Below are 15204 nucleotides of genomic sequence, written 5' to 3'. Positions count from 1 at the left end.
CAAGCAAGGATGTTGAATTTTGTCAAATACCTTTTCTGCATCAATCGAGATGCTTTGATTTGTTGATATGGTATATTACATTCATTGATTTTCTTATGTTGAACCATCTTTGCATACCTGGAATAAATCCCACTTGGTCATGGTGTATAATTCTTTTAATGTACTGCTGGATTCCATTTACAGGTATTTTGTTGAGGATATTTGCATCTATATTCATTAGAGAGATAGGTCTGTAATTTTCTTTTGTTGTTATATCTTTGTCTGGCTTTGGTATGAGGGTGATGTTGGCTTCATAGAATGAGTTAGATAGACTTTCCCCCTCTTCAATTTTTTTGAAGAGTTTAAGCAGGATTAGTACTAATTATTTCTTTAATGCTCGGTAGAATTCACATGTGAAGCCATCTGGTCCTGGACTTTTCTTTTGGGGGAGCTTCTTAATAATTGAGTCAATCTCTTTACTTGTGATTGGTTTGTTGAGGTTGTCTATTTCTTCTTGAGTCAGTTTTGGCTATTCATGCCTGTCTAGGAAGTTGCCCATTTCATTTATATTGTTTAGTTTATTAGCATATAGTTGCTCATAGTATCCTCTCATTACCTCTTTTATTTCTGTGGGGTCAGTAGATATGTCTCCTCTTCCATTTTTTATTTTATTTATTTGTATCTTCTCTCTTTTTCTTTTTGTCAGCCTCCCTAAGGGTCCATCAATCATATTGAGTCTCTCAAAGAACTAACTTCTAGTTTTATTGATTTTCTCGATTGTCTTCATGTTCTCAATTTCATTTATCTCTGCTCTGATCTTCGTTATTTTTCTCCTTTCACTTGCTTTGGGGTTAGTTTGCTGTTATTTCTCTAGTTCTTCCGAGTAAACAATTAATTGCTCGATTTTTGCTCTTTCTTCTTTTTATATATAGACATTTAAGGCAATAAATTTCCCTTGGCACTGCCTTTGCTGCATCCCATAAATTTTGATATGTTGTATTTTCATTTTCATTTGCCTGAAGATATTTACTGATTTCTCTTGTAATTTCTTCCTTAACCCACTGGTTAAGGAATAAATAATATAGTCTCCATATATTTGTGAATTTTCTGGCCCTCTGCCTGTTATTGATCTCCAACTTCATTCCTTTGTGATCCAATAAAGTGTTTGCTATGATTTCAATCTTTTTAAATTTATTGAGACTTGCTCTGTGACCCAGCATATGGTCTATCCTTGAAACTGATCCATGAGCACTTGAGAAGAAGGCGTATCCTGTTGTTGAAGGGCATAGTGTTCTATAAACATCTGTTAAGTCTAGTTTATTTATTTATTGTTCAAATTCTCTGCTTCTTTTTGATACTCTGTCTAGATGTTCTATCCATTGATTAGAGCTGGGAATTGAAGTCTCCAATTTCATTATATTCTGTTTGAATACAATGAATTCTATTTGAAGTCTCTCAACTTCAAATAGAGGTGTCTGTTTCTCCCTTCTATTTGAAGTCTCTCAACTTCAAATAGAGGTGTCTGTTTCTCCCTTCAGCATTTTCAGTGTTTGCCTTATGCATTTTGGAGGACTCTGGCTCAATGCATATTTATGATTATTGAGCTTTTGGGAAGATGGAACACTGGAGTGGAATGAGTTCACTCCTGCTCTGTGAACTAAGATAGTAGAAGGGGAGAAAATGTCCAGGACTGCAGGTCCCTGGGTATGAGTTGTCCAGGAGGGTCTTTAGACAGTTTTTTGTTTTTTTTTTTTTTGAAGTGGGGGAGGAGGATCAGGGGAGAGCAAGTAAGTCCGGTCACTGGGATCTCCACCAGGCTGGCTTTGGTGCACCTGGGAAGTGTGATGGGAGGGAACTGATCCTCCTCAGCTCCAACCTGCACAGCTGTTGTCTAGGGAAACCTTCCACGTGGTTGTGATGGGCAGCGCCTGCAGGGAGCCCAGAGGTCAGCAATCGTCCACCACAGGGCAGGCCTGGGGGTGGGCGAAATGATCACTGGGTTGGGTGCAGGAAAAGCCACCCACAAATGCGGTGTCCGGCAGGCCCACCAGTGCTGTGGATCAGTTATCAGGTGATCCCCTACGCGCTGGTCGGTTCCCGAGCCGCCCCACTCCCCCACCCCGCCCCGGCAGAGACCCGGCAGCCCGCTGACCCTGGCGGAGCAGCCGGGCTAACCAAGCCGCCCCCTGCTGAGCACGTGGACCTCGAGTTGCTCCAGCCAGAAGGGGTGGGGCTGAGGGAGGAGGAGACTCAAGGACCATCTGCGGGCCTCACGTAGTAAGTGCGGTAGTGTCAGCTACTCCAGACAAGGAGGGGAGAGCTTGAATGAGGAGAATCCTCATGGTCGCCCCCTGCTGGAGAGAATGGTAAATTCAGGCAAGCTAACTCCCTATCTGCCTAGGTCTTTATTTTTATTTATTTAATTTTTTTCTTAATATTGTTTTTTATTTTCCCCCTTTTAAAACATATTCTTTCTATACATTTTTATTAGTAATATAATAGTCCTTTTCATCACTTTTTAAAAAGTTTATAGATATTTTATATTGTTATATTTTACTCATTTTCTATTTTTTATTTCACATATTATTTTTAATTATTCCATTTCATTTATTTTTATCGTTACTATTATTTTTTTCTCTTAAATTTTTTCTTTCTCTTGTGGGCGCCAGGCTGACTTCACTTCCAGTATGGTCTGGGGTGTTTCCTTTTGATTCTAGTGTCTACTACTATCAAGGTGCATTTTGATGTGGTTGTTGTTTTTGTGTTTCACATTTTATTATATTATTATACTTTATTATTATTATCTCTTTTTACTTTTCTTGTTCTTGTGTGTGTGTGTATGCATAGGCTTGAATCTCCTGCATGGTAGCCAGCCATTCTGCCACTGGAGTACCTGTGCACTGCAGCCTATTATATAATAGACCCTTAGGTTGAACTGTTTCCCTTACATGCGATCTGGACCTTGATTTGACAGAGAATAATCAACAAAGTGAAAAAGGAATCATTCAGCACTGGCCAGATACAAAACTTTAGAAGACTGAAGGAAACCAACTTGCAAAATAACCATATCAAATAAACAAATGTCCAGAACACAACAGAAAATCACAAAGTACGTGAAGATCCAAGCAGAAATGGCCCAGCCAAACAATCAAATCAAAATTCCAGAGGGGACACAACTACTCAAGGATATTTATTTAAAAATTAAGGATATTAGGAAGAAATTAGAAGAGCATAAACAAGAATTTGGGAGGTTAAATAGAAAAATGGCAGATATCACAGAAATGGAAGATACAGTAGACCAAATAAAAATATGTACTAGAGACACATGATAGCAGATTCGAAGAAGCAGAAGGAAGAATAAATGAACTAGAAGACAGAACATTAGAACTAGAGTGCACAAAAGAACAAATGGGAAAAAACGATGGAAAAAATTCAACTTGATCTTAGGGAAATGATGGACAAGAGGCACAAAAATATAAGAATTATTAGTGTTCCAAAAGGAGAAGAGAAGAGTAAAGAGTTGGGAAAGTCAGTTGAAGATATAATCACAGAAAACTTAGAAAACTTCCCAACTTCCCATAAAAGATATGAATATGCACATCAAATAGGCCCAATAAACTCCAAATAGAATAAATCTGAACAAGCCCACTCCAAGACACATACTAATCAGACTTCAGGTATTGAAGAGAAGAAGAAAGTCCTGAAATCAGCACAAGAAAAGCAATCTATCACATACAAGGGAAAACACATAAGACTGACTTCAGACTACTCAAAAGGCACAACAGAAGCAAGAAGGCAGTGGTATGATATTTTTAAGATCTTGTATGAAAAAGTCTTTCAACCAAGAATTCTTTATCCAGCCAAGTTATCCTTCAAAATTGAGGGAGAGGTTAAAATCTTCAAAGATAAAGAAAGATTGAGAAAACTGGTCAAGAAGAGACTAACCCTACAAGAAATACTAAAGGGACACCTGTCAGCTGATAAAAAAAAAAGACAGGAGAGGGAGGCCTGGAGGAGGGCACAGAACTGAAGAATATGAGTAAAGGTAATTTAAAGGAAAAGAGAGAAAGAAGAAAAATAATATACAGGTATGACAAATAAAAACTAAAGGACAGGATGGTAGAATCAAGAAATGCTTTTACAGTAACTACTTTGAATGTTAATGGACTAAATTTATCAATTAAAAGATACAGACTGACAAAATGGACCAAAAAACATAATCCATCTATATGCTGTTTGCAAGAGATGCATCTTAGACTCAAGGACACATCAGATTGAAATTAAAAGGATGGAGAAAGATCTTCTATGCAAGTTATAGCCAAAAGAAAGCAGGAGTAGTTATACTAATAGCAGACAAAATAGACTTTAAATGTAAAGACATCATAAGAGACAAAGAAGGACAGTACTTATTAATAAAAGGGACAATTCACTAGGAAAGAATATAAATCTGTATGCTCCCAATCAAGGGGCTCCAAAGTACATGAAGCACATATTGGAAAAACTGAAAGGAGCTATAGACATACCAACAGTAATAGTGGGAGACTTCAATATACCACTCTCCGCTACAGATAGAATAACTAAATAGAGGATCAACAAGGAAATAGAGAACCTAAACAATAAAATAAATGAATTAGTTTTAATGGACATATTTAAATCATTACATTCCAAAACACCAGGATACACATTCTCCTCTAGTGCACACGGAACATTCTCCAGGATAGATCATATACTGGGACACAAACGGAGTCTCTGTAAATTTAACAAGATTGAAATTATTCAAAACACTTTCTCAGATCACAGCAGAATAAAGTTGGAAATTAATAATCACCAGAGAGCTGGAGCTTTCACAAATATATGGAAATTAAACAACACACTCTTAAATAATCAGTGTGGTTCAAAGAAGAAATTACTAGAGAAATCAGTAAATATCTGGAGAAGAATGATAATGAGAATACAAAATATCAAAACTTATAGGATGCAGCACAGACAGTGCTGAGAGGGAAATTTATTGCCCTCAATGCCTATATTAAAAAACAAGAATGAGCAAAACTTGAGGAGTTAAGTGCTCACATGGAGAAATTTGAGAAAGAACAGAAAATTAACCCCAAAGCAAATAAAAGAAGACTAATAATAATAGAAGACTAATAAATAATAAAGACTGAAACAGAAATAAACAAATTGGAGAATAATAAAACAATAGAAAGAATAAAAAACCCTGAAAGTTGGTTATTTGAGAAAGTTAATAAATTGATGGTTCCCTAGCTAGACTAACAAAGAGGAAAAGAGAGAGAACACAAATAAATGAAATCAGAAATGAGAGGGGGTTGTTACCACAGATCATGAAGAAATAAAAAGAAAATCATAAGAGGATATTATGAAGAACTATATGCCAACTGTTCTAGTTTGCTAGCTGCCGGAATGCAACACACCAGAAATGGATTGGCTTTTAATAAAAGGGGATTTATTTTGTTAGTTCTTCAAAGGAAAGGCAGTTAACTTTCCACTGAGGTTCTTTTTCACATGGGAAGGCACAGGATGGTCTCTGCTGGCCTTCTCTCCAGGCCTCTGGGTTCCAACAATGTTCCCTGGGGTGATTTCTCCAAGGGCCTGGGCTGAGTTGTGAGTGCTGAAATGAGGAATGCCGAGCTGCTTAGGCTGTGCTACGTTGTGCTCTCTCATTTAAGCACCAGCCAATTAAGTCAAACATCATTCATTGCAGCAGGCACGCTTCCTAGCCAACTGCAGATGTAATTAGCAACAGATGAGATTCACGTATCATTGGCTCATGTCCTCAGCAACAAAAGTAGGTACATTCACCTGGCCAAGTTGACAACTGAATCTAACTACCACATGTCCACCCCTTGTCAACTTAGCAACTACAAGTATCACCTTAAACAGATGCAAAACAGTCTCTTCTTGCTGTGGACCAGTGAATCTCAAAATAAGTTGTCTGGTGCCAAGATGCAAAGGAGGATATTCACAGGATATAGGTTTTCATTTCCATAGGGAGAAATTGGAAGAACACAGATGTAAAACCTGCAGGGCAAACACCATTGAATTTTGAAGTCTGAAAGTCATTCATCCTTCGGCTTTAGAAAGTGGCAGTCCCACCCTTTCGGAGGGCCTATGCAGTGGCCCGCTTCTTTCCAAATCAACCTCGGGAAACATTGAGGAGTGCACCTCTCGGCTCCACTCTCTCCAGGCATCAGGGCCACCCCTGGGCTCTCTGCCATTTCTGGGACACATGCTTAACTCCTCCATGTGGTGGCAGCCAGGCTCTCCCATTCCCCCAAGGAGCATGCTACACCTTTTCCAAGGCCTGAGGCTGCACAACTCTTCCACTGCAATAAGAGGGGAGACTCATCCTTGCCCTTGAGGGTAAACTCGCCCTCTCCATGTATAAGGGTGGGTCCATTCTTCTGGCCGAGGTTTCTTGGCTTCAGACCCAAGCTTCCATGGTTCTCACTCTGAAAACTCCAATTTTTTCCCCTTTGTGTCCTCCTTTGTCAAGATTGGCAGTGGTTCCATTTACACCACCAGTCTCTTCAAGCACTCCAGGACTTCTCAATCATTCTCTTCACGGTTCCTCCAAAATCTTCCCTTTAGTCATCCAAAACATCATTCCAACATATCCGGCATTTGCAAACTGCAGCAGCACCCCACTCTCCGATACCAAATCTGTTCTAGTTTGCTAGCTGCCAGATGCAACACACCAGAGATGGTTTGGCTTTTAACAAAAGGGGATTTATTTTGTTAGTTCTTCAGAGCAAAGGCAGTTAACTTTCCACTGAGGTTCTTTTTTACATGGGGAGGCACAGGATGGTCTCTGCTGGCCTTCTCTCCAGGCCTCCAGGTTCCAGCAATGTTCCCTGGGGTGATTTCTCCAAGGACCTGGGCTCAGCTGTGAGTGCTGAGATGAAGAATGCTGAGCTGCTTAGGCTGTGCTACGTTGTGCTCTCTCATTTAAGCACCAGCCAATTAAGTCAAACATCATTCCATTGCAGCAGGCACGCCTCCTAGCCAACTGCAGATGTAATTAGCAACAGATGAGGTTCACGTACCATTGGTTCATCTCTGCAGCAACAAAGCTAGGTACATTCACCTGGCCAAGTTGACAACTGAATCTAACTACCACACCAACAAACTAGATAACTTAGGTGAAATGGGCAAATTCGTAGCAAAGCACAAATTACCTATACTGACTGGACAAGAAATAGAAGCTCTCAACAAACCAATTACAAGTAAAGAGATCTAATCAGTCATCAAAAATCTTCCCACAGAAAAAAAGCCCAGGACCTGATGGCTTCACAGGATAATGTTATCAAAGTTTTCAAAAGGAACCGACACCAATCCAGCTCAAACTCTCCCAAAAAATTGAAGAAAAAGGAACACTACTTAACTCACTTTATGAAGCTAACATCCTTCTAATACCAAAATCAGATAAAGACGATACAAGAAAAGAATACTACAGACCAAACTCCCTAATGAACATAGAAAATTCTTAACAAAATACTGGCAAATCATATCCAAAGCCACATTAAAAGAATTATACATCATGATCAAGTGGGATTCATATCAGGAATCCAAGGGTTGTTCAACATAAGAAAATCAATCAGCATAATACAGCACATTAACAAATTGAAAGGGAAAAATCACACAATCATATCGATTGATGCTGAAAAAGCATTTGACAAAGTCCAGCATCCTTTCCTAATAAAAACACTTTAAAAGTTAGGCATTGAAGGAAACTTTCTCAATATCATAAAGGGCATATATGAAAAAACTCATAGCCAGCATCACAATTAATGGTGAAAAACTGAAAGTATTACCCTAGAGATCAGGGATGAAACAAGGAAGCCCATTGTCACTATTATTCAACACTGTATTAGACGTACTAGCTGGAGCAATTAGATAGGAGAATAAAAGGTGTCCAAATAGGAAGGGAAGAAGTACAGCTTTCATTATTTGCAGATGACATGATCCTGTACTTAGAAAATCCTGAGAAATCCACAGTAAAATTACTTGAGCTAATAAAAAAATTCAGCAAAGTGGCAGGAAACAAGAATAATGTACAAAAATCAGTAACGTTTCTACACATGCAATGACCTATCTGAGGTGACAACTAAGGAAAAATCCCATTCAGAATAACGACCAGAAGAATTAAGTACCTAGGAATAAGCCTAAACAGGAATGTCAAGGACTTATACACTGAAAATTATGAAAAATTGCTAAAAGAAATGGAAAAAAATGACCCAAATAGATGGGAAAATGTTCCATACTCATGGATAGGAAGGTTGAACATCATCAAGATGTCAGTCATACCCAAACTGATCTACAGATTCAATGCAATAAAAATTGCAACAACTTAGTTTGAAGACTTGGAAAAGTTAGTTATCAAATTCATATGGAAGAGAAAGAGACCTAGAATAGCTAAAGGTATCCTAAAAGAGAAGAGCAAACTGGAAGATCTATCACTTCCTGACTTTAAAGCTTACTATAAAACCACAGTGTTCAAAACAGCATGGTATTGGCACGAAGACAGAAGAACTGACCAGTGGAATAGAATTGAGAATGCCTAAAGATTGACACCCAAATATATGGATGTTTATTTTCAATAAGGTCTCAAAACCCACTGAATTGGAGCACAATAGTCTTTTCAATAATTGGTCATGGGGGAACTGGAATTCCATAGTCAAAAGAATGAAAGAGGACCCCTACCTTACACCTTATACAAAAAATAATTCAAAATGGATAAAATGTAAGAGCCAGTACCATAAAACTTCTTGAGAAAAATGTAGGGAAACATCTTCAAGATCTAGTAACAGGAGGTAGCTTCTTAAACTTTATAGCTAAAGCACAAGCTGTGAAAGAAAAAATAGACAAATGGGAACTCCTTAAGATCAAGAACTTCTGTGCCTCAAAGGATTTTGTCAAAAAGGTGAAGAGGCAGCCAACTCAATGGGAGAAACTATTTGGAAACCACATATTATATAAAGGCTTGATATCCTGTGTACATAAAGAAATTATACAGCTCACCAACAAAAGAACAAACAATCCAATTATTAAATGGGCACAGGAAATGAATACGTACTTTTCTGAAGAGCAAGTGCAGATGGTTAAAAAGAACATGAAAAGCTGCTCATCTTCATTGGCTATAAGTGAAATGCAAATTAATACAACAATGAGATATCACCTCATGTCTATAAGAATGGCTGCTAATAAACAAACAGAAAACTATAAATGTACGAGAGGATGCAGAGAAATTGGAACATTTATTCACTGCTGATGGGAATGTAAAATGGTCCAGCTACTGTGAAAATCAGTTTGGTGATTCCTCAGTGTGCTGGTTTAAAAGGATGCATGCCCCCTAGAAAAGCCATGTTTAATCAAAATCCCATTTCATAAAGGTAGAATAATTCCTATTCAATACTGTATATTTGAAACTGTAAATCAGATCATTTCCCTGAAGGATGTGATTTAGTCAAGAGTGGTTGTTAAATTGGATTAGGTGATGACATGTCTCTACCCATTTGGGTGGGTCTTGATTGGTTTATTGGAGTCCCATAAAAGAGGAAACATTTTGGAGAATGGAGATTCAGAGAGAGCCAGAGAAGAATGACATAGCCATGAGAGCCCACAAGCCAGTGACCTTTGGAGATGAAGAAGAAAAATGCCTCCCAGGGAGCTTCATGAAACAGGAAGCCAGGAGAGAAAGCTAGCAGATGATGCCTTGCTCACCATGTGCCCTCTGAGCTGAGAGAGAAACCATGACTGTGTTCACCATGTGCCCTCTTGGATGAGAGAGAGACCCTGAACTTCATCAGCCTTCTTGAACCAAGGTATCTTTTCCTGGACGCCTTAGATTGGGCATTTCTATAGACTTGCTTTAACTGGAACATTTTCTCGGCCTTAGAACTGTAAACTAGCAACTTATTAAATTCCCCTTTTTAAAAGCCATTCCATTTCTGGTATATTGCATTCCTGCAGCTAGCAAACTAGAACACTTAGAAAAACTAAATATTGAGTTGCCCTATGACCCAGCAATACCAATACTAAGTATATACCCAGAAAAGTTGAGGGCAGTGACGTGAATGGACATTCATGGATAGACATTCATGGGTGTTCATAGTGGCACTATTCACAATTGCCAAGAGATGGAAACAATCCAGGTGCCCATCAACAGATGACTGGATAAACAAAATGTGGTATATACATATGATGGAGTATTATGCAGCATTTAGACAAAATGATGTCCTGAAACATATGACAACATGGATGAACCTTGAGGACATAATGCTGAGTAAAATAAGTCAGACACAAAAGGACAGATTCCATTATTATGACTCTGATAAAGCCATCAGTGTTTTGGAGCAGCTAGAAAGAAAAATCTGAGTTGAGAGCATGGTAGCCCATGACAACCTCTGGAAACTGTTCTGTAGCTGCTTGTTGAAGTGTGCTTTGAAAATTATTGATTTTTTCTTTCTTTTCTTTGTATATATGTGTTATATTTTACAACTAAAAATGGTTTTTAAAAAGCTATAGGCAGTTATAGTAATATTAGATAAATAAATTCCTGAAGTCAAAAATTTGAAAAAAAAAATTATGACTATGTTTTACTGTTGAATTGTTCCTTTTATTAATACATAGTGTCCTTCTTTGTCTCTTTTAATTGTTTTACATTTGAAGCCTAATTTGTAAGATATAGTATAACTTCCCCTGCTCTTTTCTGAGTGTTGTTTGCAGGAAGTATCTTTTCCCAACCTTTCATTCCAGCCTATTCTTGTCCTTGGGGTCTAAAATGAGTCTCCTCTAGACAGCATACACATGGGTCCTGTCTTTTAATCCATTCTGCCAGTGTATATCTTTTAATTGGGGAGTTTAATCCATTAACATTTAGTGTTACTACTGTAAAGGCAGTACTTTCTTCTACCATTTTGCCTTTTGGATTTTTTTTTTTTTTTTTTTGCCTTTTGCTTTTTGGATTTTATGTCATATCTAGATTTTTTTCTGTCTTTTTCTATCTTTACTAATAGTCTTCATTTCTACACTCTTCTCCACAGCTCTCTCTCCTGCCTTTTCTTATATGCCTGTAATGCTCCCTTTAGTATTTCTTGCAGAGCTGGTCTCTTGGTCACAAATTCTCTGGGTGATTGTTTGTCTGAAAATGTTTTAATCTCCCCCTCATTTTTGAAGGACAGTTTTGCCGGATATAGAATTCTTGGTTGGCAGTTTTTCTCTTTCAGAATTTTAAATATATCATATCACTGCCTTCTCGCCTCCATGGTTTATGCTGAGAAATCCACACATAGTCTTATTAGGCTTCCCTGTATGTGATGGATTGCTTTTCTCTTGCTGCTTTCAAAATTCTCTCTTTCTCTTTGACATCTGACAGTCTAATTAGTAAGTGTCTTGGAGTATGTCTATTTTGGATCTATTCTGTTTGAGGTATGCTGCACTTCTTGTATCTGTAATTTTATGTCTTTTATAAGAGATGGGAAATTTTCAGTGATTATTTCCTTGTTAGTCTTTCTCCTTCTTTCACCTTCTCTTCTCCTTCTGGGATGCTCACAACATGTATATTCATGCACTTCGTGTTATCATTCAATTCCCGGAGACCCTGCTCATATTTTTCCATTCTTTCCCCTGTATTTTCTTTTGTGTGTTGGATTTCAAATGTCCAATCCTCTAGTTCATTAATTCTTTCTTCTGCCTCTTCAAATCTATCCTTGTAGATGTCCTTTTTTTTTTATTTCTTGTACTGTGACTTTCATTCCCATAGGTTTCATAATTTGTTTTTTCAAACTTTTGATTTCTTCTTTTTGTTTGCCCAATGCCTTCTTTATATCCTCCCTCAACTTGTTGATTTGACTTTTTATGAGATTTTCCATGTCTATTCAAACATCCTGAATTAGTTGTTTCAACTCCTGTATTTCATTCGAATTGTTGATTTGTTCCTTTGCCTGGGCCATATCTTCTATTTTTCTAGTATGATTCATTATTTTTTGCTGGTATCTAGGCATTTGATTTCCTTAATTAGTTTATTCTGGAGGTTGTTTTCACTCTTTTACCTGGAATTTTTCTTGCTGGATAGCTTTGTTCTCTATCTGTTCTTTTATACTCAGTTCAATTTGTTCTAGACCTCTAGCATAGGTTTTGTTTAACTGATCAGAATTTTCAGTTCTTGTTTTTCAGTTTCTTCCCCTGCCTATATGGTGCCTTTTTTTTGAGGAGGAGGAGGATCCCCTCAGACATTATAGACCCCAGTCAGATTTTCCCAGACCAGACTGGCCTCCTCTCAAGAGGAAAGAGTCACCTGCGTCAGTTTTCCCTGACAGTGAGACCCAGCAGGTTGACAGACAGTCCTAAGAAGCCTCTTGACCCTGAGTTTTTCCCATCCTGCCTAGCATAGGGCGCTTGTCTGCCTGCAGCTTCCCACCAGTGAAGAGTGATGTTGTGCCTATAACTTCAACAGACTCTCCCTGCTGGGGGCATGGTTGAGATAGAGGTGAGGCTGGAGGTTGACATTAATTGCTTTAGTTTTCCAGTTCCTGGGGCCTGAATTCCTTGAGGGAAGGATTCCCCACCTTTCTCTTCGGGAAGGTACAGCTTTTAAAGATTTAACTCCTTTCACCTGACTAGTTACCTGTCTCTCAGACAAGCTTAATTCCACCCTTGCCTGGGGCAGTGCTGGAGACTGAGAAGCCTTGCCATTGTATCTGATGAGCTGTTAAGTAGTAGAGACAAAGCGGTGGGGGGGGGGGAGAGGAAAAAAGCAAGACCCCTGCTCCTAGGATTTTGTCAATCAAAAGCTTAAGTTGGTATGTGGGTCTGTGTATCTCCAAGCTTTATGTGTTCCCTTTTTTGGGGGTCCAGCTCTTTTCAAGTATTTTATGCTGATTCAAAAAGCCCCTGTTTTGTTTTGTTTTTTCTTATCAACCCCACCCCTCTCTGCTGAGGCAAAAACTTCTAGTACCTTTATCTCTTAATCCAAGTTTATCTGAGCTAGGGGCTTATTTACAGTAGGCAAAGTTTATTAATTAATTCTGCAATTGGAGCTTGGTTGAGATAAACCTTTGCTGCTAGTAAAGTCTGTTTCCTATCCCCTCGGGGAACCAGACTGCCCTCCCTATGGGTGGTGGTGGGGCAACCAGCCTCCGCAACATCCGGGACTTAACAGTTCTACATGGGATCACAGCTTGTCCAGACTGGCATACTATGTGTCAAGTCACTGATGTGGCCCCAGCAGTTGTTCTGTACTGTTCCTGGCTATTTACTAGCTGCTATGGAGGATGAACTAAATTCCACACCTCACTAGCCGCCATCTTGCCCTGCCTTTCCTCACGAACTATCTTTTGATGGGGAAACAGGAAGGAGACATTTGGGCCACAGAATTGCTATTATAGGGAAGTCACTCATGACCTTTGGCTCCAGGTGTGATTTAGGGCTTTCTTCCCTTTGTGAATCTTGTCCCAACTCATCTAATGCCTTTGTGTTTTCCCTCACACAGATCTGAAATTATACTTCCATTACTTCCTGAACTTAGTGCCCTCTGACTTCTAGAAATTGGTCATGTGGCTGATGAACCTCACAGAAAACTAAATAGAAGTGGCCGTGGATCATGCAATAGGTCCTGAAGAGGTGCCATATGAAATGCTGGTCAAATGGCTCAACAAAATGGGGCAGAATGCCTCAGTCAACAAGCTGCTGGGTGCCTTGGAGATGCTGGGAGAAATAAATGCAAAGGAGACAATTCAGAACTGCCTTTTCAGCTCTGGAATTTATATCTATCAAGAATAAGAGCAGAGTATTGTTACGGAAAATGGTGGAGTAGGCCACTCAGACAGTTGGTCCTTCCATTGAAACAACCATTATACTAGCAAAAAAATGGGTAGAATCAACTTTTTTGAACCTCTAGAATCTAATAAACTTGAAGCAATCTGAGGAGAGCTTAATGAAGAAAAAGACAGCTGAATCCCACTAAGTATATTAGTTTCCTGTTGGTGCCATAATATTTAACCACCAAATGGGTAGCTTAAAAAAAAACAGAAATTTATTCTCTCACATTTCTGGATTCCAGAGGTCTGAAATAAAGATGTTGGCAAGGCCACACTCCCTCTGGACTTCTACAGAGGAATCTTTTCAGGCATCTTACCTCCTTCTGGTGGTTGTTGGTCATCCTAGGTATTTGTTTTAATTTTCCGGGCTTCTTAAAGTGAATACCGTGATTTGGTTCCGCTTAAACAATGGGAATTTATTAGCTTACAGTTTTGAAGCCAAGAAAGTGTCCAAAACAAAGCATCATAAAGGTGATGCTTTCTTCCTAAGGAACAGCTGCCTGCAATCCTTGACTCCTCTGCTACATGGCAAGGCATATGGAGGCATCTGTCGGTCTCTCTCTTCTCTTCTGAGTCTCACCGATTTCAGCTTCTTGCTTCCATGGCTTTCTTTCACTTTGTCTCAATTTCATTCTCTTTAAAGGATTTCATTAGTAGGATTAAGACCCATCCTGAATGAAGTGATTCACACCTTAACTGAAGTAGCCTCATCAAAAGGTTCTATTTACAATGGGTCCATACCCACTATGATAGATTAAATTTAAGAACATGTTTTTATGGAGTACATAGAGCTTTGAACAACTACAGTATTCCTTTGCTTGAAGCTGCATCATTCCCATTTCTGCCTCAGTCTTCACATGGCCATCTTCCCTCTGTGAGTATCTGAATGTCCAAATTTCCCTATAATGTACAGCCTTATAAACAGTGACAAATTCACATTAAAGGTACATGAAGGAGCTGCCATACAACATCATGCAGCTTTGGAAATGTTCTTGAAACCTTTCAGTGGACTTCAAGTAATTTTTATGAAATGTTGGGTGTGATAAGCAAATTCCAGAAATACGTATCATTTCACATGCAGTATATTTATATGTGTGTACATTAATAGGGAGTTATGTCATTTTTAGGACCTTATTCTTTTTAGTATATATTTCATCATAATAGAAATTATTTCTATACCTATTTTATTTAGGATGTATTAATAAATATCATTTTCGTTACTTATTTTAAAGTATTATATCTTAAGATCCATTCATGTTATGCATTCATTTAATTGACTATTGCTTAATATTATATGATGTGCATCTTTCTACTTTTATATTTTTGTGTAAAATAACATGAACATGGAAAGAAATATGGAAATGTCCTTATTAGGTTGTTTATAATTGGT

At 38.4% G+C, this 15204-nt stretch overlaps 1 protein-coding gene across 1 annotated transcript in view; it reads left to right on the top strand.

The window, feature by feature from the left end:
• The window catches only part of LOC143677141 (tumor necrosis factor receptor superfamily member 10A-like), a 69571-nt gene extending 55689 nt beyond the window's left edge, over positions 1-13882 (top strand). Inside the window, exon 12 of the mRNA XM_077152780.1 lies at positions 13487-13882. Within this exon, the coding sequence (XP_077008895.1) occupies positions 13487-13539 (53 nt within the window). The 3' untranslated portion in view covers positions 13540-13882. The remainder of the gene's footprint in view (positions 1-13486) is intronic.
• The last annotated feature ends 1322 nt before the right edge of the window (positions 13883-15204 follow it).

This window comes from Tamandua tetradactyla, chromosome 3 (assembly GCF_023851605.1).
Source record: "Tamandua tetradactyla isolate mTamTet1 chromosome 3, mTamTet1.pri, whole genome shotgun sequence".
Classification (NCBI taxonomy): Eukaryota; Metazoa; Chordata; class Mammalia; order Pilosa; family Myrmecophagidae; genus Tamandua; species Tamandua tetradactyla.
This window is presented reverse-complemented; position numbering and strand designations above follow the sequence as displayed.